The following is a 23,915-nucleotide window of genomic DNA, read 5'->3' as shown; positions in this document are numbered from 1 at the left end:
CACTGTGCCACCATGTTGCAAGCATCCAGGCTCTGAAGTAAAAATCAAAAAACAAACTCCAATACTGATAGCTTGGCAGTGCAATGCCAGGTTCAAATTTGGTCTTTCCAAAATGCTCTCAGCTCTCATGGGATATTTGTAGAACACATCAAGAATTCTTGTTTGAATGCACACAAGAATTCAACGTTGATATAAATGTCCTATTTATATCAACATTTCAACTGCAGTCCCATCTGCAGTTCTCAGTCTTTTACACTCAATTGATTCTAAGTTTTTATAATGTCATCAATCTTTTGTTCTAATCATTAACCTAAACAGCTTAGCTAATTTTATGATATTACAGACACTCTCTTCAGTATCATTTCTGGTTACAATGAAAGCAGGAGATCGTTCACAGATGCCTCCCAGAACCTTATTAGTTATTACTCTCTATCCAGATATTTTTTTCATTTATCACCATTTGGCTTTTCAATGCCAAACCAATTCACAGCCCAATTAACTAATATTCAGGGAATTCCGTGAGATTTTCTGAAAGCATTTGATAAAGTCTCATTTAGAACAACTAAGTAGATTAGAGTCGTGAAATTACATTTATCAGTAAAATTTAGTTACCTCTTGGAACATCAGCAGAGTTGTTTGCTTGATTCTAAATCCATGTTATGGGGAAAGAAATGAGGAACAAAGGGCACAGGTAGGATAGGCTGAATGGCCTGCTTCTGCAATCTAATGTTTGCAATGTTTGTTTTTTTGGTTACAGATTCTAAATTTGTGGAGCCATTATCATTTCAAAACTCCCGGAGATTGGTTTGAAAAGTGAACAGCTCCCATTCTGATAGAACAATAGAACCAAAGAACATTACAGCACAGAAACAGGCTCTTTGGCCCTTCTAGTCTGTACCAAACTATTTTCCTACCTAGTCCACTGACCTGCACCCATTCCATACCCCTCCCATCTATGTACCTGTCCAAATTCTTCTTAAACGTTAAAATTGAGCCCATATTCACCACTTTGGCTGGAAGCTTGTTCCACACTCCCACCACTCTCTGTGTGAAGAAGTTTTCCCTCATGTTCCCCCTAAACCTTTCACCCTTAACCCATGTCCTCTGGTGGAAAAAGACAACCTACATTTACTCTGCCTATACAACTCGTAATTTTAATTTTAACAGAAGCTTAATAGCCTGAATAGACCTGAGATTGTCTGATCAAAAGATAAAGGAACAGAAGTAGGTCATTCAGCCCATTGAGACGGCACTGAAAATCCACCTTGAGCCAAAATGTTCTCACATCTAGTTCCAAGTTTCAGCCTTGGAACTAGATGTGAGAACAGTTTAGCTCAGGGTGGATCTTGAAAGCTAAGCAGGCTCTGGCCTGGTTAGTACTTGGAGGGGAGACCACCCATGAACACCAGGTGCTGTAAGTTTCTGTGAGGGACGCTGGACAAAGTGGCAACTCTCTATCTGCCTTAATGTAGACAAAATTTGAAGAATTTCATGTATGTTACATTTTAAATGAAGTATTATGTTACAATAATGGAACTTTTTTTTTAAAATACCTCTATCAAATCTCCCTTCATTCTTCTATACCAAGGGAATAAAGTCCTGACCTGTTTAACTTTTCTCTGTAACTCAGTTCCTGAAGTGTGGGCAACATCCCAGTAAATCTCTGCACTCTTTCAATCTTATTCATTTCTTTCCTGTAGTTATGGGTCCAAAACTATGAATAGATTTTTTATTAATTAATGGAATCAAGATATGTGGACTGAGGTGGAATGTCAGTCATAATCTTATCAATGCAGGCTGATGTACTGAATGCCCCACCTCAATTATATTCTAAATGAAGAGCCCAGCACACTCATTTTGTCTTGAGTGCTGGCATGGATTGGGAGGAAGAAATGGGAGGAGCATGGAAAGAAGAGAGTGGGAAGAATAAGGAATGGAAGTAGAAGGGAAGGTCAATGTGAGAGGAAGAAGGGGACTGCACGAACGGCCCCAGCGGCAGGACAAACATTCAGATTGACAGGTCAACTTTCAGATCATGAGCAAAGCTGCAGTATTTAATTCTTAACGTGGGCTCCCTGGTTTACTGTAACGCACGGCCTGGTCAGTAGTAATGCAGTGGTCTGCATAAGGGGACTCAACCAGAAACATTGGCTGACCATTTCTCTCCGAGGTTGTTGCCCGAGCCACTGAGCCACAGCTCCTTTTGTTCATTCAAGAGTTCGGCCTCTGCAATTCTTGTGTTTCTCCAGTTTTCCCCAACTCAGGGTTTGACCATAAGCTTGGACCTGTTGGGGTTGTGAAGGGTGCAAGGATGTTGTTTTGCAAATATTTCTCTCACTCTTCCTGGATGGTCTGCACCTGCCTGCCTTGCACTCAAATCCGAAGCAATCTGTCATTGGAGGGTGCCGCGGTGGCATAAGGAGCTGTAGGATCTGGCCCAACAGCAGAGTTTGCTAAATGTTCTTTGCATATTAATACAATATGTTTGCCACTAGACCAGAAGTGAAAGCAATAGTCCCAACTGTTATTTTGCGTGTAAATAAGAACTACATTCCCCAGCATGCAATGTATGTGGTTGGGTGGAATTCGGAAGTAGAATACAAGCAATGTCTGTTGAAGCAGCTCAAGGAAAATAAAGTCAGTAAAGTGTTAAACCCACATAAAGTCGTTCTTCTTGAAAGAACAAGCATAACGAGAGCAGTGGAGCATTTGTAAGCTACCATATAGAATTGGAAAATGTGCCCTGTGTGATTCTAACACTTGCCCAATGTTGAACACACTCAGTTTTTCTCCAAATCCTTCGTCTCTCATGATACTTGACTGCAAGCCATTAAATTTATGCTTTAATAATATATTTGCAGGCTTCAAGGCTCCCTTCATTAAATCACGAATGAAGACGTGCGCAAAATTGATGCTAAATATCTGACAAGCCTTTGTTCTGTCTGTTTTATTTTTCTCCCCCCCCCCCCTCTTGGAGGATGATTCCTTCCCTTTCCAGCCTCTGTTGACTTTGTCCCTGTCCTATCTCCAATGACCATCTGTTTCTTTTCAAAATCATTTTGCTTATCACAGACGTTTCAATATTTTTTTCCATTGGGACATTCATTTATTTTTACAAAAAAAACAGAATTACTAAAGTACTTCTTCCTATTCCAGATGTCATGGAAGACTTGTCCACACATACGAAAGTGCTTCCGTGCGTTGCTTCCAGGAAGGAAGAGTTGATACTATCCGATCCGCAACAAAAGAGACACTTGACTTTGCAAGAGCAATGATAGATGGAAGAACATCGATCTCAGTGGGTCCTTTTTCCTCATTCTCTTGTTCAGACTTGTTTCTCTACAGTATACAATGACTTCTCTCTCTCTCTCCCCCTGCTACCTTGCCCATATCCCTCATTTACCACCATAGGTAAATCTGTCTGTGTAGCTTTACCAGGTTTGTCTGTATTTTCACGAACTGCTGTTTTGACAATGACAGTTCAAACAGCTCTGCAAAGATAAGAGAACATTTAATATGCTTGCATTAAGCTCTCCAACACTAATATCATCCACCATAACAACACAGTCGAAACCGTCTTCATTTTTGTGCATCACTACATAAGTATATTTTCCTACACATGCACCATCACAATTTCTGTTCTTAGATTGTTTTCTCTCTACCATGGACTGATTGCCATTTATGGATACACCCTTCAACTTTTTAATATCGTAAATATGTTGATAGGGGCAGCATGGCTGCCGAGGCAGTTAGAGCAATGCCTTTATGGTGCCAGCAATCGGGACCAGGGCTCAAATCCCGCGCTGTCTGTAAGAAGTTCGTACATTCTTCCCGAGCCTGTGTGGGCTTTCCCTGGGGGGAGGGGGCTCCAGTTTCATCCCACCATTTTAAATGTACTGGGGTCAAAGGTTAATTGGATGTAAATCGGGCGGCATGGACTTTTAGGCCAAAATGTCCTGTTTCTGTACTGTATGTCTAAATTTAAATTTAAAATTTATTTATTCCTTCTTCCAGACACAGTTGTGATCAGACACCGTGCATATCTTGAAGTACCCAAAACATGTTGTAGGGGTTAAATCAGTGAATTATTAATGGCTGTTAGTCTGGGTCACAAATTCAGATGACATCACAGTAGCTGAGGTAGATATGCTTGTTTTTAAAAAAAAGTATATTGAAATCTTACTCATTAACATTTATCAGAAAAAGGAATTTGCCATTTTTTCTGTGATGTTTGACCCATTGCAATTTGGTTGAGTCTCTCCTCTGCATTGAGGAGGGCAATTAGGGATGGCAAGAAGTGGAACATGGAAGAGTACAGGGCTGGAACAGGACCTTCTGCTCAGCATGTCTGCACTGACCATGAAATTTAATTAAACGAATCCCACCTGTCTTCACACAGTCCACGTCCCTCGATGTCCTGTCTGTTCATGTGCCTGCTTATATGCCTCTTAAGTTGTATCTCTTTCTACCACCTCCCCTGAGAGCATGTCCCAGGTATCTACCATTCTCTGTGTAGTTAGATTAGATTCAACTTTATTGTCCTTGAGCCAAGTAAAATGCAAAGCCAATGAAATCCAATTATCATCCAACCAGAAGTTAAAAAATCGTGCTCTATGCAAATAACTACGTGCAGATAAAAACAAGCACATTCAGCAAGCAAACAATTATAAAAGTACTGACAGTACAATGTGAGTGCTGGACAACTCCACGCTGTCATTTAAGGTTCAGCAGGGTCACAGCCTCGGGGGAGAAAACATCTGCTGGTTCGAGAGCGAAGGCCTCGTTCGACCCCACCGGATGGGAGAAAAGTAAAAAGTCCATAGTCAGGGTGAGATGGATCCTTGATGATACTCTTCACCCTGTCCAGACAGCGTTCCAGACAGATGTTTTCCATGGTGGGCAATTGGATACCGATAATCCGATGGGCAGTTTTCACCACCCGCTGACGTGCTTTACGATTCAATACGAAACAATTGCCATACCACCGTGAGATGCCATAGGTAAGTGTGCTCTCAATGGTACAGTGGTAAAAAAACACTCACCTTGCAAATCTCCTTCAAACTTTCTCCCTCTTGCCTCTAGTACTTGACATTTCTATCCAGAAAGAAAGACCATGTACCCTATCTCTGCCTCAAGAGGAAGCAAGTCAAGTTTTTCCAACCTCTCCTCTCAGCTGTTACACTCCAAACTAGGCCACATCCTGGTGAGCCTCTTCTGTGTCTCCAAAACCTCTACATCCTTCCTCTAATGGGGTGACCAGAACTGTATTAAGTACAGGTACTCCCATTTTGCGCCCTATGCCACTTATGTCCATCCGCACATAATGACCGAATTTTTAAGAAGTATATGCACAAGAAAAAATATAAAATTTACTTTGTTTATGTTGTATTTGACAAACTATAACAGGGATACAGGGCATGTTTGAGCCAAAATGTGCGTACTTACTTTGTTAGTTGGTGCGCTGCGATCTAAAGGCTGGGCGCAGCCATCTTGATTCCTGTGCATGTGCACAATGGGTTCGTGTATTGGAGTTCAGTTGATGCATGCGCGAGAGTTAAGTGTGAATTCAATATCGTCAGGGCGCTTAACACTTGCGCACGCACCAACCGAAGACCTGCATATGCACACAGGAATCAAGATGGCCGTGCCCAGCCTGTGGTCCCCGGGATGCTGACTAACAAAGTAAGTGCGTTCATTTTGACTCTAACATGCCGTGGATCCCTGTTATAGTTTGTCAAATACAATATTTGATTTAAAAGTTTGCTTTAAGACTTCAGTACTCCACGAGCGCGGGCAAAATTCTGACTAACATCCATTTTGAGATATGACCAATTCTTTGGTCCCAATTACGGTCATACGTCAGGGAGTACCTGTACTTCAAACATTGAACTTACTTCACATCCATTGAATTAATTATGTTTTTACTGAATTCTCCTCCTTGTTTCAGGAATCTGTGGGAGGATGTGAAAGATATGATGTATGCATGCTTATGCAAAAATGATGAATAACCCAATGCAAATGAACAAATGTCAAGCATGAACATCCTGATGTTGAGTGCTATTTAAATAGGTGGAGGTGGGTAGATGACGGCTTTGAATTGCACAGAACAATCTGATGTAGGATTCTTTCTTTATGTTCAGGACTCAAAGAAGATGGAGCTCCTCTGGACTGCAATCAATGCACAGGTCGATTATACTGTTCGAGTAAGTGGAAATAACATCAGCTTCAAATGCTGCATTAACAAATTAAAAGTTTTATTGATTATGCCTTTCGTGGTCAAATTAATTAATTAGATATATTAACAGTGAAGCGATAAAGTACTTTCAGGAGATGTTCAATAAATTATCCAGTTTTTAATTTTTCGTATCAGTCTTCTACAGACAAGCAAAGTGTGTTATTTATGATCTAAAGGCAAGGAAAAAAAATCCATATTTTATAATAATATCACAACAGTTGGACTCATTTCTGTGTCCATGTTTCAATGCGAAAGGCTCAACAGTTTTATATTCAACGATGAATCGATTTTAAGGCACACGTAACTTTGGAACAGAAAATGTATTTTTTTCATCAGTAATAACTCAAATCTCTGATAGTCATGGTTACAAATTGTTACCAGCTGAAAGTATAATTGGTGACAAGTTTGACTTCATTCCAGAGGATGGAAATTTTGCAAGATCCATATAAAACATGTCAACACAATCACAAGTACCCCTTTGGAAAGCCTTCAGATCATTTACGTTACTTACCAATGACAGCACCATGAAAGAAAGCGCACACATAGATAAATGACTCCTCAGCAATAACAATAACAACTCTGTACAGCACAAGGGAGCTTATGATGACTGAAAGTAAATCAGACCCTGTGAATAGACAAAGATCACCTCTGTTAACCCCTACCCCAGTCTTCCTCTTCCATCCACCTGTCTCCCTTCCTCCAACCCCTTCCCATCCACACGCCTATCGCAGAGCTATCCTTAGCTTGTGGGTCACCCTGCATGATAATAAAATAAATAGCAGAACCAATTAAATGTACAACGGTTTCCTTTATTCACCCTTGTTCATGCTAATGGGAGTGAGGGGTACATAAGAAAGAGTTCAGTAACTCATTCTCTACACTGAGCCCCACTCAAAGCATATAGAGTATTCATCCCATTTTTATATACCTTCACACAGCTGGCTATTCCCGTTTTTACAACATGTTCCCTTGTGGTGTCTGCAGACAAGCTTGGAAAAACAGGATGCCCTTACTTACTCTTTTATTTAGTCTTACTACATACTTTGTGGTGTTAGTTGCTATCTCACTACAGCACAGGGAAGGTCATGATAGAAAGCAGTCACATTCCCACCTATGTTACAAAGCCACTGTATTCTCACCCAACTCATTCATCCTTTGTTAAGCATATTCATTAAACTTAGTCTTTCACAGCCTCTGCTCTCTCCCTCATCACTTCTTAGTTTCTACCTCCTACCAGTATCTGCCTATTACCTGTTAGCTTGTGCCCCACTCCCTTCTCCTCCTCATTCCCTACCCCCTTGCCCCACCTGCCTGATTTTCAACACTCCAGAAGGGCTCAGGCCCAAAACCTTTTACCTTCTCTGGATGACCTGTTGGGTTTCTCCAGCATTTGGGGGGGATTGCATTAAACCCCAGCATCTGCAGATTTTCTTGTTTAAGGCAAATGGATTTTTTTTGCCTTTTTAATTACTGATGTAGCTTTTACCAAAGCAGACAAAGATTTTTTTTTTAACAGCATGGTAACAGGCCATTTTGGCCCATGAGTCCATGCCGCCCAATTTACACCCCATTAATCTACATCCCTGGTATGTTTTGAACAGTGGGAGAAAACCGGAGCCCTCGGGGAAAACCCATGCAGACACATGGAGAATGTACAAACTCATTACAGGCAGTGCAGGATACGAATCCCAGAGCGTTGTGCGAACTGCTATGCTAACCCATCATTTTATCACATAGTCTGTATCTGTGGAGGGAGAAGCAGGATTAACATTTAAAATAATTATCCATTATGAAAGTGTATTCGAAATATTTAGACATAACATCTTTGAAATGTGTCTTTCATTCTGACTCCACGCCAGATAACGAATTTGAAGAATTTTGCATTTGGTTTACTCCTTGTCAAAACACTCTGTTGTTTCCAAACTCTATAACCAGAGAGAAGGCATTCAAATAAATTGTTAGCATTCATCTTTTTTTTTGCAGTATTGATGTTATCATCAGTTTATAAGTCTGCTTTTATTGGCTCTGTGTTGGAAAAAACCCCAAACATGTTTCAGTGTACAAGTGTGAGAGAAGGGAAAAGTTCCATGGGTTCAAAGGGCAATGATTGAGCACTAATATTTCTAACAGCTACGTCCCATATCCAATGATAAAATTAAAGGTGCTTCGGGACTGAATTTGAGCAGCTACTTTCTGATAATTTATGGAAAAGAATTCTTTTGACTTAACTGTCACTCTTTGATTCAGTTCAAGGTTGTCTAAGGACAGATTGGCCTGTATTTTTCCTGATATGTCCCATTTGTGATAGGAGAGGCCATTTTGACTCATATGTTTTGGTCCTGAACAAAGTTAGATAATTTTTTGGCAAGGTGTTTTTGAAACTTTAGCTAAAGTGTGGGACTCAGATTTACAGCCAAACTTACTCACAGCTCTTTTTGGAATCAGGCTTTGTGGGGATCGCAACACACTAGTGATCTCAATCACACAACACAGTATGATCAGCCACATCGGACTTAACGCTACCAATGCTAGCAACTGCTTACAGTCATACAAACAGAGTACAAACCAGTCACATTGGACTTAACACTACCAATGCAATCAACTGCGTAGACTTATAACAACCAAAGATTACAATACGCTACTTGCTGTTCCTTGTCTAACATGGGCACAGCTCCAATGCTTTCTAATAGCCCCAAACCCTATATCGTGCACAGGGTGGCATGGTTAACGTAGAGGTTAGTGCAATGCTGTTACAGTGCTAGCAACTGGGACTGGGGTTCAAACCCCTTGCTGTCTGTAAGGAGTTGATACGTTCTCCTCGTGTATGCCTGGGTTTCCCCCATGGGCTCTGTTTTCCTCCCTGTGTTTGAAATGTACTGGGGGTTGTAGGTTAATTGGGTGTAATTGGACTCACGGGCTGAAATGGCCTGTTATCATTCTGTATGGCTACATTTAAATTTACCAACGACTCCTCCAGCGTCATCCACAGTTCATGATCTGGAGTGGAGCAAGGTTCAACTCAAGACCGAAGACCAAAGAGAGAGACTTTATAGTATAGTAAACTGAAGGGTCTGGCCGGGTAATCACTAGGTGATTAAAGGGACCCTGGTCTAGTGTGCACTAATGGATGGAATGAGTCCAATATTGATTGGCAGGTGATGCAACTTCCTACTAGCTTCCAGACGGAGAGGTCACATGACCCTTCACAATCTACACTACGACAAGTTATAATACATGTTTTTTGCGGAAGTATCTAGGGGAAGGTAGAGCAATGAATGGGAGGCCAGATGTCTCACTGATGAGACCGAAAAATAGATGCCCAATTATGTCTCTTCCTAGTGCTACCTCATAGCTTTGAGGAATGCCACTGGGATTTCCTTACAGCACCTCATCCATTCAATAAGAATAAAGGAACGAAACAGACACTCTCAATAGAATTGCTCTGCACTCCTCAGCTCCCCACTTAAAAGAGGAAAGTGCTCCTGCTATTATTGCAGGCAGGCTTTCAGCCAGTCTCAACAGGGGCCCTGTGGCCCACAGCACATTTAAAGCCTTGTTTTCCTTTCACCTCACGAAACATAAAGGTTTTTTTTGTGTAGTCGGTAGGAGAGAAATACGGAAGAAACCAACTAAACTTGTCTGCTTCACCATGAACTTTGAGGAGTGTCCTAAGGGGACCATAGTGTAAGGTAAAACATCATGAGATGGGAATGTGTCTTCTTCTTTGGCTTGGCTTCGCGGACGAAGATTTATGGAGGGGGTAAAAAGTCCACGTCAGCTGCAGGCTCGTTTGTGGCTGACCAGTCCGATGCGGGACAGGCAGACACGATTGCAGCGGTTGCAAGGGAAAATTGGTTGGTTGGGGTTGGGTGTTGGGTTTTTCCTCCTTTGCCTTTTGTCAGTGAGGTAGGCTCTGCGGTCTTCTTCAAAGGAGGCTGCTGCCCGCCAAACTGTGAGGCGCCAAGATGCACGGTTTGAGGCGTTATCAGCCCACTGGCGGTGGTCAATGTGGCAGGCACCAAGAGATTTCTTTAGGCAGTCCTTGTACCTTTTCTTTGGTGCACCTCTGTCACGGTGGCCAGTGGAGAGCTCGCCATATAATACGATCTTGGGAAGGCGATGGTCCTCCATTCTGGAGACGTGACCCATCCAGCGCAGCTGGATCTTCAGCAGCGTGGACTCGATGCTGTCGACCTCTGCCATCTCGAGTACCTCGACGTTAGGGGTGTGAGCGCTCCAATGGATGTTGAGGATGGAGCGGAGACAACGCTGGTGGAAGCGTTCTAGGAGCCGTAGGTGGTGCCGGTAGAGGACCCATGATTCGGAGCCGAACAGGAGTGTGGGTATGACAACGGCTCTGTATACGCTTATCTTTGTGAGGTTTTTCAGTTGGTTGTTTTTCCAGACTCTTTTGTGTAGTCTTCCAAAGGCGCTATTTGCCTTGGCGAGTCTGTTGTCTATCTCATTGTCGATCCTTGCATCTGATGAAATGGTGCAGCCGAGATAGGTAAACTGGTTGACCGTTTTGAGTTTTGTGTGCCCGATGGAGATGTGGGGGGGCTGGTAGTCATGGTGGGGAGCTGGCTGATGGAGGACCTCAGTTTTCTTCAGGCTGACTTCCAGGCCGGCATTCTGCCGTTATCAGCAAGTGGTGTTTTTTTATACCTCAGGATACGTACTTAGTAAATTATCATACCATGACATTGTCCAATGAATAAACTGTTGCTACCCTTCTCTGTTAGTCTGCTGCTCATCATTCTTGTTAGTGCAAAGCTTATCTTGAGTGTACAAGGTCACATCTGCATTCTGTTACTCCTTAGTACTGGGTGACTCCTTCTCCGGTCCCATCTCATGATGTTTTTACCTTACAATCCCTCCTTTGTCCTCTTTAGAGGACAATCTTGCCCTGACTACGCTACCACCACGTTACATTAGTTCGCCTACTATTGCCAAGCTCTATACGGGTTCTGTTCACGGGGTTGTTCGGCTGGTGGGCGAGGGCTCCCCCCAACCCTCCTTTGCGTATACCCCCCATCCGTCACCCCGATCCCATTGCCCGTTTACAAGTTTCATCCCATTTGCCCCCAAGCAAAAAACTAGCTAACCCCCCGTACATTAGTAAATTCCCAAGTTAACATATGGTCTACAATCTGATTAATAATGTTTGTGTTACAATCAATGTTATAATATTTGTTCTACAATCAAGGTTATAATATTTAGGTTACAAGCAAGGTTAAAATTATATGTGTAACAATCTAATTCACAATCCCTCCTTCCCATCACATTCCCCTTCAGACTCCAGATCGATCTCAGCAACTTTCTCCGCCTCCTGTAATGTGAGATAGTCTTGCTCCACAGCCTGCACAGCTTGATATTTCGGAGGCAGTTCATCACGGTCAGCAAAGGCTCTCTCTATGGTCCTCGTGACCAGCGTTCGAATGCATGGAATACAACAACAGCCACAAGTGATAAAAATTGATACAGAAATGAACAAACCCAGCAAAAGTTGTCCTAACAATGTGCTCCATCTCCCAAACACTCCCTGTAACCAGGATAAAACAGGATTGGAGACTCCAGACTGGGCTTTTAATTCCTTCGCCAATGCCTTAAGTTTTGTCAGCCCCTTAGTGAGTGACCCATCTGCCCTGTGTTATTAGAGATAGAAGTGCAGCATAGATTGAACTGGAAGGTGCTATCCTTGTCTTTATCTATCTTCAGAATAACTTTGGCCCCGCAGGAATCCGAGCTATTCTGCTGACTTATCTGGCATCCCATTAGTAGTACTGCCCATAGGGCCCCCGGTATCGTCTGCATGAGTCTCATCAATTCTATCAAGGCTGGCTACGTGCTGTTTTGCCTTGGAACAGTAGGCAAAATGATGCCAATTATGATCCCCTGGTTTGTCAATTCTTACCGACCTATCTGTTACGGAAGTAACAGTGTATGGTCCAGACCACCTAAATTCAGTCCAATGTACTTTACCTGGTTTACGGATATACACCAGGTCTCCCTCCTTTACTGGAACTCCTTCGGTGTCCGGGTTCTCCTTACTAGCATTCGCCACCTGTTGTGAAACTAAAGCAACCATATTACCCAGCATCTGCATATAATGATCTAGTTCCACTTCCCTTTCTTCCCACAACTTAACCCATGCTGGATCAGTCTTTGGACCGGGCATGGGTCGACCCATTAGAATCTCATGCGGTGACAGGAAGGTATCTTTGGCCTTCTCTTGTCGCATAGACATCAGTACTAATGGCAATGCCTCAACCCAATTCAACCTGGTCCCCCCTAAAACTTTCCCTAATTTAGATTTTATCGTTCTGTTTGCCCTTTCTACTAACCCCTGGCTCTCAGGCCTATAGACATTACCAAAACGGTGTTTGATCCCTAGGTATTCTTCAACCTGTCGGATCAGCTCATTCTTAAAATGAGACCCATTATCAGAGCATATCCTGCTGGGGACTCCATAGCGGGGTATTAACTCTCGCGTTAGCCAGCCTATTACACTATCCGCATCTTCTTTCTTTGTTGGAATAGCCTCCACCCATCGTGAGAACCTATCTACTGCCACTAAAAGATATCGGTAACCCTCCTTTGTCCTAAGGTCAGTACCCATATCTGTATAGTCAATATAGATCTCTTTCCACGGGGCTGTCGGTACTGGAAATCGTAAAAGCGGGTGGGGTAAGGTGATCCTTTGGTTATGCCCGTTGCAGATAGTACATTCAGCTCTAAAGTTGTCAATGTGCTCGCGTAAGTGGGGATTCCACCAATGTTGTTTAAGCGTATTATAAGTTTTGGTGGCGCTAATGTGAGTCGGCCCATGAGCTTCTTCAAATAATAGTGGGAGTAATTGACGAGGGGCAACTATCGTACCTATAGGGGAGCGCCAAACATGTACTGTCTGATTTTCATAGCTGATCTCCTGTCGAGTGGCACCGCGTTTCATCCATTCCTCTTTCTCACTTGGGCTAGCTTTTTCCTGTATTTCTATTAGGTGCTCAATATTCGGTGGGGGTCCCTCTCCCTTCTCATCTGTGTAGTCATTCAATCTGCTACAAGTCTCCTTAGTTTCAGATTCATTTTTTTTGTTATGGGACCTCAAAATCATCCCCTGTATATGTTCATGATAACCAGTAACCTGTTTGGCTGCCCTGTCAGCCGCCGTGTTTCCCTTCCCTTCCTTTGTGTTATCTGGGGAATGGCCCGCCACCTTAATTAGGCTCAGAGCCCGGGGAAGCATGACCGCCCTGACCAGTCTCCGTAAAACCAGATCATGACGGACGTTTTGTCCGGCAGCAGTCCGAAAATCCCTTCTTAGCCAGCCTGGTGCTTCAATATGTACTGCACTCCAAGCATATGCAGAGTCAGTATAAATATTAACTGTTTTACCTTCGCTAAGCTCCAATCCTCGTATGAGCCCTATCACTTCTGCTAACTGAGCTGATGCCGGTTGGGGAATGATAGAGGACTCTACTAGATAGGGTGCCTCATCCTCCCATCCTACCACTGCATAACCCGCCACATTACCCTCAGAATTTTTATGGCAACTTCCATCTGTAAATAACTCCCAGTCCACCTCCTCCATGGGTTCCTCAAATAGCTTTTCCCTCAGCTTGGAATCTACCTTGACTCTTGCTACATAGTCATGCGTCTCCATAAACCCCGAGTTCAATCCTCTAGCCATGTTGGAATAGTTGTCCCTGGGTGACCTGAAGGTGATGTGAGGACCCTTAAGGGCGTCCTCCATCTTAATGGATCTGTTGGCCGAAAAGCTGAAAGCATTAGACATTAAAAGGGCTGAGACACTGTGGTCTGTATTAACAACTAGGGGATGACAGAGAACAATATGCGCGGTTTTTTGTATCGTTCTAGCTACTGCTGCGAGGTAACGGAGACATGGGGCTTTTCCTCTCTCTACATTATCCAGTCTGCAACTATAGTAACTTAGTACTTTCCTTCTTCCTCTATCTCTCTGATACAGTACTGAGCTAACAATGCTCTCAGTTTCAGCCACGTCCAAGTAGAATTCTTTACTGTAATCTGGATTAGCCAGGCTGATCGTTCTTCCCAGTTCTTGTTTGACACGCAGAAAAACCGCTTCACGTTCTACGTTCCACCTGACTGGTTCTTTAAGCCTCCGGTGACCTATCTCTGTGACCATTTCCCTCAGACTTTGGGTCAGACTCACATATCCTGGGACATATGTTCGACTATACCCGCAAAACCCCAAGAATGCCAGCATGTCTTGTACTGTAGTAGGTTTTCGATACCCTAGTATCATTTCTCTATGTGCCTCAGACATGGCCGTACCGTTTTTACCCACGAGTCTTCCTAGGAAAGTTACCACCCTCCTTCCGATCTGACATTTCGACCTTTTTACTTTAAATCCAGCCTCGCCTAACCCCTTGAGTAAAACTGCTGTCCCTGTCAGGCACTCATGTGGCGTTTTCCCTGCTAATAGTAGGTCGTCTACATACTGAATCAGTGTAACATCTTCCGGGAGCTTTAATTTCATTAGGATTTCGCTAAGGGCCTGATTGAACAGTCCTGGACTGTCCTTATAACCCTGAGGTAATCTAGTGTATGTGTACCGATGTGCTTGGTAAGTGAAAGTGAACCAGTCTTGGCATTCCTCAGCTAATTTCAAGCAGAAGAATGCGTTTGCCAGATCAATGACAGTATAGTATTCGTGCTCCGGACTCAGAGCCCTAAGTGCTACACATGGGTCTGGGACTGGTCTCCCGATGGTTTTGGTAGCCAAGTTAATCTCCCGGAGGTCGTGTACCATCCTCCAGTCTTTTCTACCCGGTTTGGGAACAGGCATGATGGGCGTGTTCCACATACTGTCAGGTGCCGCCCTTAAAACCCCTGACTCCATTAACCCTTCTATCGTTCCTTTAATACCCTCCTCCTGACTGGGCGACAAGCGGTATTGTTTTCTCCATATTGGTTTCTGCCCGGGGTTGGCCAATTCTAGAAATACCTCTCCTTTTATTACTCCCACATCATAGGGCCCCGTTGTCCATATATGTGGACTCAGATTAGAAAGATATTTGTCTGAGTCTCTGTGATCAATATTTTCTCCTTCTATGGCTCGGTCTCTTTCTACTTTCTCATTCACTACCTGGTCCCATGCTTCAATATTCAGTCTGACAAATTTTCCTCCCTCCGAGGTGGAATATCCCGGGATTTCTGTCTGCCTGTATTCACACCCTATCGCTTCCTTTACCATCGGACCCAGCTGTCGAGCGTGATGATCTTTGTCAATACCCAAGGTCACATGAGGCACACTTTCTACTCCTAAGCAGAACCACTCCATTTGTTCTTCTGTCATGACAACCATAGCAGCTATTCCCTCCTTACCTACAAAGATAAATGGACAATGTATCGTTTCTGTCTTCCCTTCTTTTAGAGAGTCCCACCTCTCCTCATATTCCTGGTCCGGGTGGATGGTGTAGTTTAATGTAACATGCATAGGATCTAGTGGATAATGGTAATCCCCATACCGAGGAATACTGGCCCTCCACTCAAAAAACTGTTTAATCAGCCCTGGGCCTGGTTCATCATACAGTAGCCGACTCCAGAAAATACTAACCTCCACAGAGTCTTCTGAAGCGTTAGATGGGGTCATTACTATAAACTGTCCTCCCCTTCTTATTGTATCCCCTGGGTATGTTAACCGAAGGCCCTTCTCAGAACATTGTATGGTTATTCCTAGTTTGGTAAGAATGTCCCTTGCTAATAAATTAATGGGGCAACTTGGCACAACCAGGACAGGCGTTTTAACCCTTTGTCGTCCAAATGTCATGTCGATGTTATCTGTATAGGGCTGTGTTTCCCTTATCCCGGAGAATCCTATTGTAGATAATGTTTTGCCCGAAAATGTGCTCCCTGGGGGTTTTTTAATCACTGTCGTAACTGCTGCCCCTGTGTCAACCATAAATTCAATTTTTTCTCCATTTACCGTCCCCCAAATTTTTGGTGGCTCCCAGGGAGGCGTGATTTTTGATTCTCCAGGGCACCTTCAATAATCAAATTCAGCACCTTCCTCAATATAGTCATTACACTGAGGTGCCTGGAATTGTTGATCACTCTGCCACCCCCCGATTCTCTGGGGCCCATCAATGTGTCCACCCCTACCCCTTGCTTGTCCTCTTAAGTTTCCTCCTCTTCCCCGATAGCCTCTAATAGAGGGTAATCTTTTTCCCCTTGCTCTCCCAGCCTCCGGACAGTTCCGCTGGTAGTGTCCAGGATTTTGGCAGTACCAGCATACTGCATGTTCCCCTCTATACATTGTACCTAGCTGTCTTTCCCAACCATTTCTTACTTGGGGTCCCGGATTTATCACTGGCCCCATGACCTGTGGGACTATCTGTTGGGCCGCTAATTTAACCCCTATATGTTCTATGGCTCTCACCAATTTATCGGTTGTTTTCTCCACCTCCTTCTGGGACGCACTTTCTGACTTAGCATGCTCTGATTGACGATGTCGTTTGATTGCATGTGTCAGGTGTCTTTTCCACAAATCCTCTGACATTGTCTCTAATCCCACAATGTCCCTTAATTTTGCTTGAACCGTAGCAGGTAGTCCGTTTATTATCCCATTACGAAAGTGAGCCCTTCCTAAGGGGCTGTGGTCGGGTCTTTCTCCAGTCCCTGTTTCCCATAAGTCCCATGCTCGAGTGAAATACTCGTGTGCAGTCTCTCCTTCCTTTAGTTGAAGGGTTACCAAGGCATCCAAATTATAGGGTGTAGGAAATGTTTCTCTAAGTGCTTCCCAAAATTCCCAGTGCAAACCCGGACACTTCGTGGCTGGAAACTGGAAACAGGCACTTTTCCTTTCCCTTCTGTGTTTTGTTTCTTCCAGCTTATCTAAGCCTCTACGTTTTAAAATTTTGTTTCCCTCACCTGTCAGGAACATCTCAGTGCCCCTGGGTAACCAACCCCTCTTCCTCCAGCGGTCTACACATTTTCGGAGCATTTTTTGTTTTTCCAATGCCGCATTACTGGTATTTCGCTCCTCTAATTCCTGATTAATTTCCTTAATAACTTGGTCAAAAGTCTTAGCAGGCAACTGTACAGCCATAGCTGCGGGACCGCTTTCTAATGCCTGTTTTAATTTAGGTTTTTGTCCGTTTAGGGGATCTATGTCAACGAAAATTGCTTTTAAAAATGTCTCCTTGCAAGCTGGATGACTAATATCTTTTAAAGGAACAGTCTCTAAGTCTTGTCCTCCAATTGACTTCAGACTGTCCTGTATACTCTGATTGCTCGTTTTCCACTCTCTGTTTTCCCAAAGGGGTCTGAAAGTTAAATTACAACTAGAAAACCAAATATTTGGGCTATACTTTTGTCCTGTTTCCCTGTACCAATCTATGAATTTACGTAACTTTATCTCCTTGGTGATGTTGGGAATAACCTCATTTAACTTATCAAAAGTATTTCGAATAAACCGGGTGTCTCTTAGGAGTTTGTCAACTTTTTCATTAATATCTCCTACCTGATCCGGACACAGCTGTCGCAGCCTTCTGTCGTCGTTCTTGTTCACCAGGCAGGCGTCCCTGAGTACTTTTTTTGTTGTCTCAAGGTCTCTAGTGTCTGCTGTGGTATTCCACCACGGCGAATTGGGGAAATAAATTCTTAACTTCTCAAGTGTACAGACATTATCATACCTACCGGACATTTATAAGTCAGTCTCTCAGATACAATTGAGGCCAATAAGCCTGAACCTTTGTTTTCTTTCAAAGCCCAACCTTCACGTGGGAGATTTCTCCTCTTAATAACCAGTTTAGGGCAGAAAACTCAGGTCCTCAATTGTTTATAGACCACCTTCTCACTCTATTGGACTTTGCAACGACACAATAAAGACTTTTAAACTCTAGTAGTTTCTTGCGAAGCACTTAATAAATGTCATTCAAACACCTTAAGGACTTTTATCTTGTCTGTAATCACTTACGTGTTACAATCCTGGCATGCGACCTTCAATTGTGGTCGTCTAATTTGTCCGATCTCCAGTTCTTACTGACAATCATAAAGATTTTAAAAAAAAAGAGAATTTTGTTAAAACAGGCTTCTCTGGACCTTTTTATCAGCCGGCTGAGATGATTGTCAGAAAAAACAGAAACCGTCGTCCAGTGTTCACTCACCCATCACGTCGAGGTCACCAAATTGTTAGGTCTGCTTTGTTCATGAATGAGTGAGACAAACACCAGACTGAGTCGAAATCAGGGTTCTTTGTTCTTTATTACCGGATTGTAACACTTGCAACTAACAATGTTAGTCGGAGAATGCATTCTGCCGTTATCAGCAAAATGGTGATTTTTTATACCCTTGGATACGTGCTTAGAACATCATCATATCATTACTTGTCCAATGACTAAAACTGTTGCTATCCTTTCCCTGCTAGCTTCCTGCCTCTCAATCCATCAATGTCTCTCTTATCTTGTAAGTACAAGGATGCATTCACATCTTGTTACAGCCCTGTACAGGGTAACTCCTTACACATTCCCATCTCATGATGTTTTACCTTACAATAGCCAAAAAAACAGTTGAGAATGACTGGGCTAGATGATTGGTTTATTACCGCAGAGTTAGCCACTTGAACTGTAGACTTCAAGTAGGTGTCCGTTTGCTCACTTGGTTTACTGAAGGGACTAATAATCCGCTTCACCTTGATAAAGAGCACCACTAGTTTGACTTTACTGAACACGATGCATACTGTACTTTCAATTAATGTGTGCTCCAATTTTCCTGGGCATTTTGGATACTTTGGTGGCCTATTTTCCAGGCCCTTTTATTGTTGTCTGAAGAGGGCATGCAAAATCATTGAGGACCACTTACACTCCGCACACAGCATCTTTCAGCTGCTCCCGTCGGGGAAGAGGTACAGGAGGATCAGAGCCAGCACCACCAGGCTGAGAAACAGATTCTTCCCACGGGGAGTGAGAATGCTACACGACCAAAGGAACTGCTCACACTAAGAGCTCACTGAGTTCATGCTCACATCTGAGACTCTCATTTGTTCAAAACAATATTTATTTAATTTTATAGATAAAATGCTTTTGTATTGTTTGTCTGGTTGTGTGTCTGCATATTTTGTACCGAGGATCGGAGAACGCTGTACCATCAGGTTATACTTGTACAATCAGATGAAAATAAACTTGACTTGTTATTTCATAATGCTTTATAAAAAGTAATCATTTTTTCCTTTTGGTCTGTTTTCCAGTGTATTACAGGGATGGCAATTGACAATCACTTACTTGGACTACAGGAAATGGCAAAGGAGCTCCAAATGGATTTACCTAAATTATTCACTGATAAAACGTATCGGATGAGTAATAATTTCATCCTGTCCACCAGCCAGGTTTAGTGCTTCTGCACCATTGTAAAGGGCTTCTGTTACTTGCAGTATTGCGTGTCGATTTATTTCTTTATTTTTACTTAATTTAGAAATACAGCACGGTAACAGGCTCTTCCGGCCCACAAGCCCAAGCCATCCAAATACACTCATGTGACCAATTAACCTACTAAACCCATACATCTTTGGGTCACAGGAGAACACCAAAGCACCCAGATTAAATCCATGCAGACACGTGGATAACATATGAACTCCTCACAGAAAGCATTGGATTCGAACCGAAGTCGCTGACTGTGCTGCAATCTAGAGACCATTATTAGGGATGAGGTTTTGGAGGACGAAAGCTCAAAATAAAATAGGACAGTTTCCATGGCTTACCTTCAGGGGAGATGTAGCCTGACAAATCTGTTAGAGCAGTGGTTCTCAATCTTTGTCTTTCCACTCACATACCACTTTAAGTATTCTCTATGCCATAGTTGCTCTGTGATTAGTAAGGAATTGCTTAAGATGGTATGTGGGTGGAAAGAAAAAGTTTGAAAATCACTATTTTAATTGTATCATATTGACTCATTATGTGCACGGTTTCATGACTCCAAAGGAAATGGGCCAAAAACAATTTTTCTCAAGCTAAATATTTCAGTATCAATTGGGTCTAGAGCAGTGATTCTCAACCTTCCCTTCCTACTCACGTCCCACCTTAAGTAATCCCTCACAGAGCACCAATGGTAGAGGGATTACTTAAAGTGGGATGTGAGTGGAAAGAAAAAGGTTGAGAACCACTGGGTTAGAGTTCTTTGTGGAATGGCCGATTTTATCTTGTGCTTCCAAGTACTCCAAAACCTCATACCTTGTAACCAATTCTAGCATCTTTACAACCACTGAAGTTGGCCTGTCTTTTACCTCTTTCCTTCCTTTAATTGTGGAGTGACATTGGCAATTTGCCGTCCTCTGGAACAAATCAGAATCTAGCAATTCCTGAAAGATCACTACAAAAGCGTTAATAATCTCTTCAGCTCCCTCTTTCTGAATCTTGACATGTCATCTATCTGGTCCAGAAGATTTATGCACCTTCATCTTCTTCAGCCTCCCAAACATTTTCTCCTTAACCGTGACTACAGTCACTTCTGCCCCGGACTCTCTCTAGTTTTTATGACATTATTGATATTTGAAGGTGAGCATGAATTCAGTGCGCTCCAGTGCCTCTTTAAGTGCTGTGCGTATCTTGAACTTAGTTAAGCGCTGTCTATTTAGTCCAGTATTGGGACACCACTGAGGGGAAAGCCCTCGTGGACACAGCCCAGGACATCACAGGCAAAACCCTCCCGACCATCGAGAATATCTATAGGTGATGTTGCTGTCGGAGAGCAGCAGCCATCATCAAGGATCCACAGTACCCAGCACACACACTGTTCTCGCTGCTACTAGCAGTATAGAGGTCTAGGTGGCACAAGACTCGCACCACCAGGTTCAGGAACAGCTGCCCTCCCCCCCCCCCCCCCCCCACCATCAGACTCCTCAACGACAAACTCAATCAGGGACTCATTTAAGGACTCTTACTTCTGCATTTGAGTGATTTATTTTTCTCTCTGTATTGCACAGTCAATTTTTTTCACATTTCTTTATTTGTTTACATGTAAACGCATCTTCTTGAGTATAGTTTTTTCACTACCAATAAGAGGTAATTCTGCCTGGGCCGCAGGAAAAAGGAATATCAGGATTGTATGTGATGTCATGTCTGTACTCCTGACAATAAATCTGATCTTTGATCTTAATTCCTCCACAGATACCAACTACGATGGATGGATTTTTGTTTTATGGTCCTGTGGTTCCTGATGGCTATGGAGTTGCATACAATCCACATTTGGATCAAATCATCTTCTGTATTTCCTCTTTCAATTATTGCAATGAAACTTCCTCCACCATGTTTGCAAAAGCCGTGGAGAAAAGTTTTAAAGAGATGAAAGATCTGTGTATTAAATGGAACCCAAAGGCCAAGCAAACTTTTATGGGTAGCGCAACGCACAAAGTTCAAAATGGAAGAAAATCACACCAATAAAAAGTTTGCAAATGGAGTGGAACAGTGAAATGTTCAAATGATCATTTCTCCTTGCCAAAGAATAGCATTATTTAAGTTATTTAAAGACTGTAAGTAATCTGGTGGCATGCCAACTCACAGATGTGATTACTGAAAACATTATAAAGCCATAGTCCTCTATAATACTGTGTGAGTTATGTGGGAAATATGTTCTACACATTACCCCTTGATAGATTGGCCTGTCAAGTACATTTTCACGATATTTGGTGTTGATATATGTGCCATGTGTTATGTATGCATTGCATCGAAAGGCTGTACTTTGTTTAATGAACTTGTTTTGTTGAATGAACTTGTGTTGTGATGTCCTTGTTTACATAATTTAAAAAGGCAAAGGGCAGCTTTATATCCTGAACAGCAAAGCATCTCAATCATATTGAATGTAAAACAGTGCAATTTTCTTTTTTATTACTTTGTCACACACTCGCTGTGCTAAAACATGTGGTGTAGATGGAAGCTGTGACCTTCATCATAAATGTGTCACATGTCCTGATTTAAGCTTTACTGGATGTATTCTCGTACAAGTTATTGTAATGTACCTCTCACAACAGCACTGATCGTCTTGTTTTTAAATGTGGTAGAAAGTTAACAGTGCATTGTATATCCAATGGCAATCAGATGAAATTATTTTTGCTCAAAAGTCAAGCTATTTATTCCTATTAAAAATATAATTATGCAATGAAATATACTTATTTTGAAAATAAATATAACATGAAAAATAATTATGTATTTTATGGAGCATTAAATGTGATGATGTATTTCATGTAGGAAGCTGATGGAAGTTATATTTTCTGATGATCTATTTATGATTTGAATGTAAATAATTTTGGGTGATAAGATTATATTCATTGGCCAAATAGTTATCCTCTAATGCGGCCTTGGAATTTAGAATGAGTGCTTTGGACCAAGAACAAAAACTAGGAATCAGTTTGTTGTAATCTGTGCCAAGAGTAAATTCATTTCCCTCATCCCCAATTAAATGTCATTAAAGATTATTTCATGGTTATGGCGTCAAACATGTTTTCTTTTTGTTTCTGTTGTTAACGAGTCAACAAAAGAGAAAACATTTTAAACTGGAATGATAAATGAAGGAAATAATAGAAATTTAAATTGGGGGAGTTGAGATAACATTGGATAACAAAGGTTTTACTTCCTGAACACTTCTGGGTGTGTTTTATGGATTCTGGGCTGCTGGTCATGAAAATCACCGTAAGACTTCCCTATCATGTACTGTATCTTAGATGTAACCTTTTTCAGATTTCCTATTACATTTTAAGTCTACTCATATATTGCCCGTAAAGCAAGCTGTTTTGGTCAGTCCAAGCATGCCTGGGCACGCACTCAGTACAGATGCTATAAATGTTGTCTTCGGCGTGCACATACTTAGTCAGGATAGTTGTAGACAGGCTATAAAAGCAGCTCATGTACAGATGCTGTACATTACACTGAAATCGATTGAATGTATGCGGTGCCCATGTTCTTCAGGCAATAGCACAGTGAGTGTTGTCTTGGGTAAACTTATACCTCTCATTTTGTTCATTTTAGATTGGTCACAGTATTTGAGCTACCGAAAGAAAATAGACACACACACCGAGAGCAGTTCAGATTATACAAATGTTTATTACAAATTCAAAAGCTGATTTCAAACTACAATATGCAAGCCCTTCTCAACTATACTTATCAACACCTGGACTGGTCCCAACTGCCGAAGCGAGGCAACGACTGCAAACTTGTAGTAGGTTGTCAGGGCGCCGGTAGCAGCTTCTCCACCTCCCCTGACCGGGACATTGGCTTGACTCCAGAAGTTTCTTCTTCTTCTTGCTGAGAGATGTTGCCACCTCTCGGAGAGTCTCAAACTTCAGCAGTGGGACCATGGCTTATATTACCCAAAATCTGCTTACCCAAACACCTATTCCCAGCACAGCAGGAAAGATAAGCGAGCAAGCTAGCATACTAGGTTTCCATCGAATAATATAATTTTCAGTTTATCACTTTGAATACAATGGTTTATTTTGCATCAAGGCAAGGCCTCTGACAGTCTGTGACCAAAACAAGCAAGAAGATTAAATGTTCTTGATACACAGATGTCCTTTCTTCAGATAACAGCATCTCTGGCCCCTTGATGGAATTTTGCTTATGTCTGCTGATTCTAAAAACAATTAGATTCTCAGCCTTGCAGAACCCAGAGCTGCAAGTTGAAAAAATCAGGTTAGAATCTTCCATTA

At 42.4% G+C, this 23,915-nt stretch overlaps 1 protein-coding gene across 1 annotated transcript in view; it reads left to right on the top strand.

Moving 5' to 3' along the window:
* Positions 1-21,666, top strand: part of chata (choline O-acetyltransferase a) — a 57,256-nt gene extending 35,590 nt beyond the window's left edge. The window contains exons 12-15 of the mRNA XM_069885450.1: positions 3,157-3,298; positions 6,141-6,203; positions 19,467-19,604; positions 21,382-21,666. Coding sequence (XP_069741551.1) covers positions 3,157-3,298; positions 6,141-6,203; positions 19,467-19,604; positions 21,382-21,654 — 616 coding nt within the window. The 3' untranslated portion in view covers positions 21,655-21,666. The remainder of the gene's footprint in view (positions 1-3,156; positions 3,299-6,140; positions 6,204-19,466; positions 19,605-21,381) is intronic.
* The last annotated feature ends 2,249 nt before the right edge of the window (positions 21,667-23,915 follow it).

This window comes from Narcine bancroftii, chromosome 6, assembly GCF_036971445.1.
Source record: "Narcine bancroftii isolate sNarBan1 chromosome 6, sNarBan1.hap1, whole genome shotgun sequence".
Classification (NCBI taxonomy): domain Eukaryota; kingdom Metazoa; phylum Chordata; class Chondrichthyes; order Torpediniformes; family Narcinidae; genus Narcine; species Narcine bancroftii.
The sequence above is the reverse complement of the archived record's forward strand: the minus strand, read 5'-3'. Positions and strand labels throughout refer to the sequence as shown.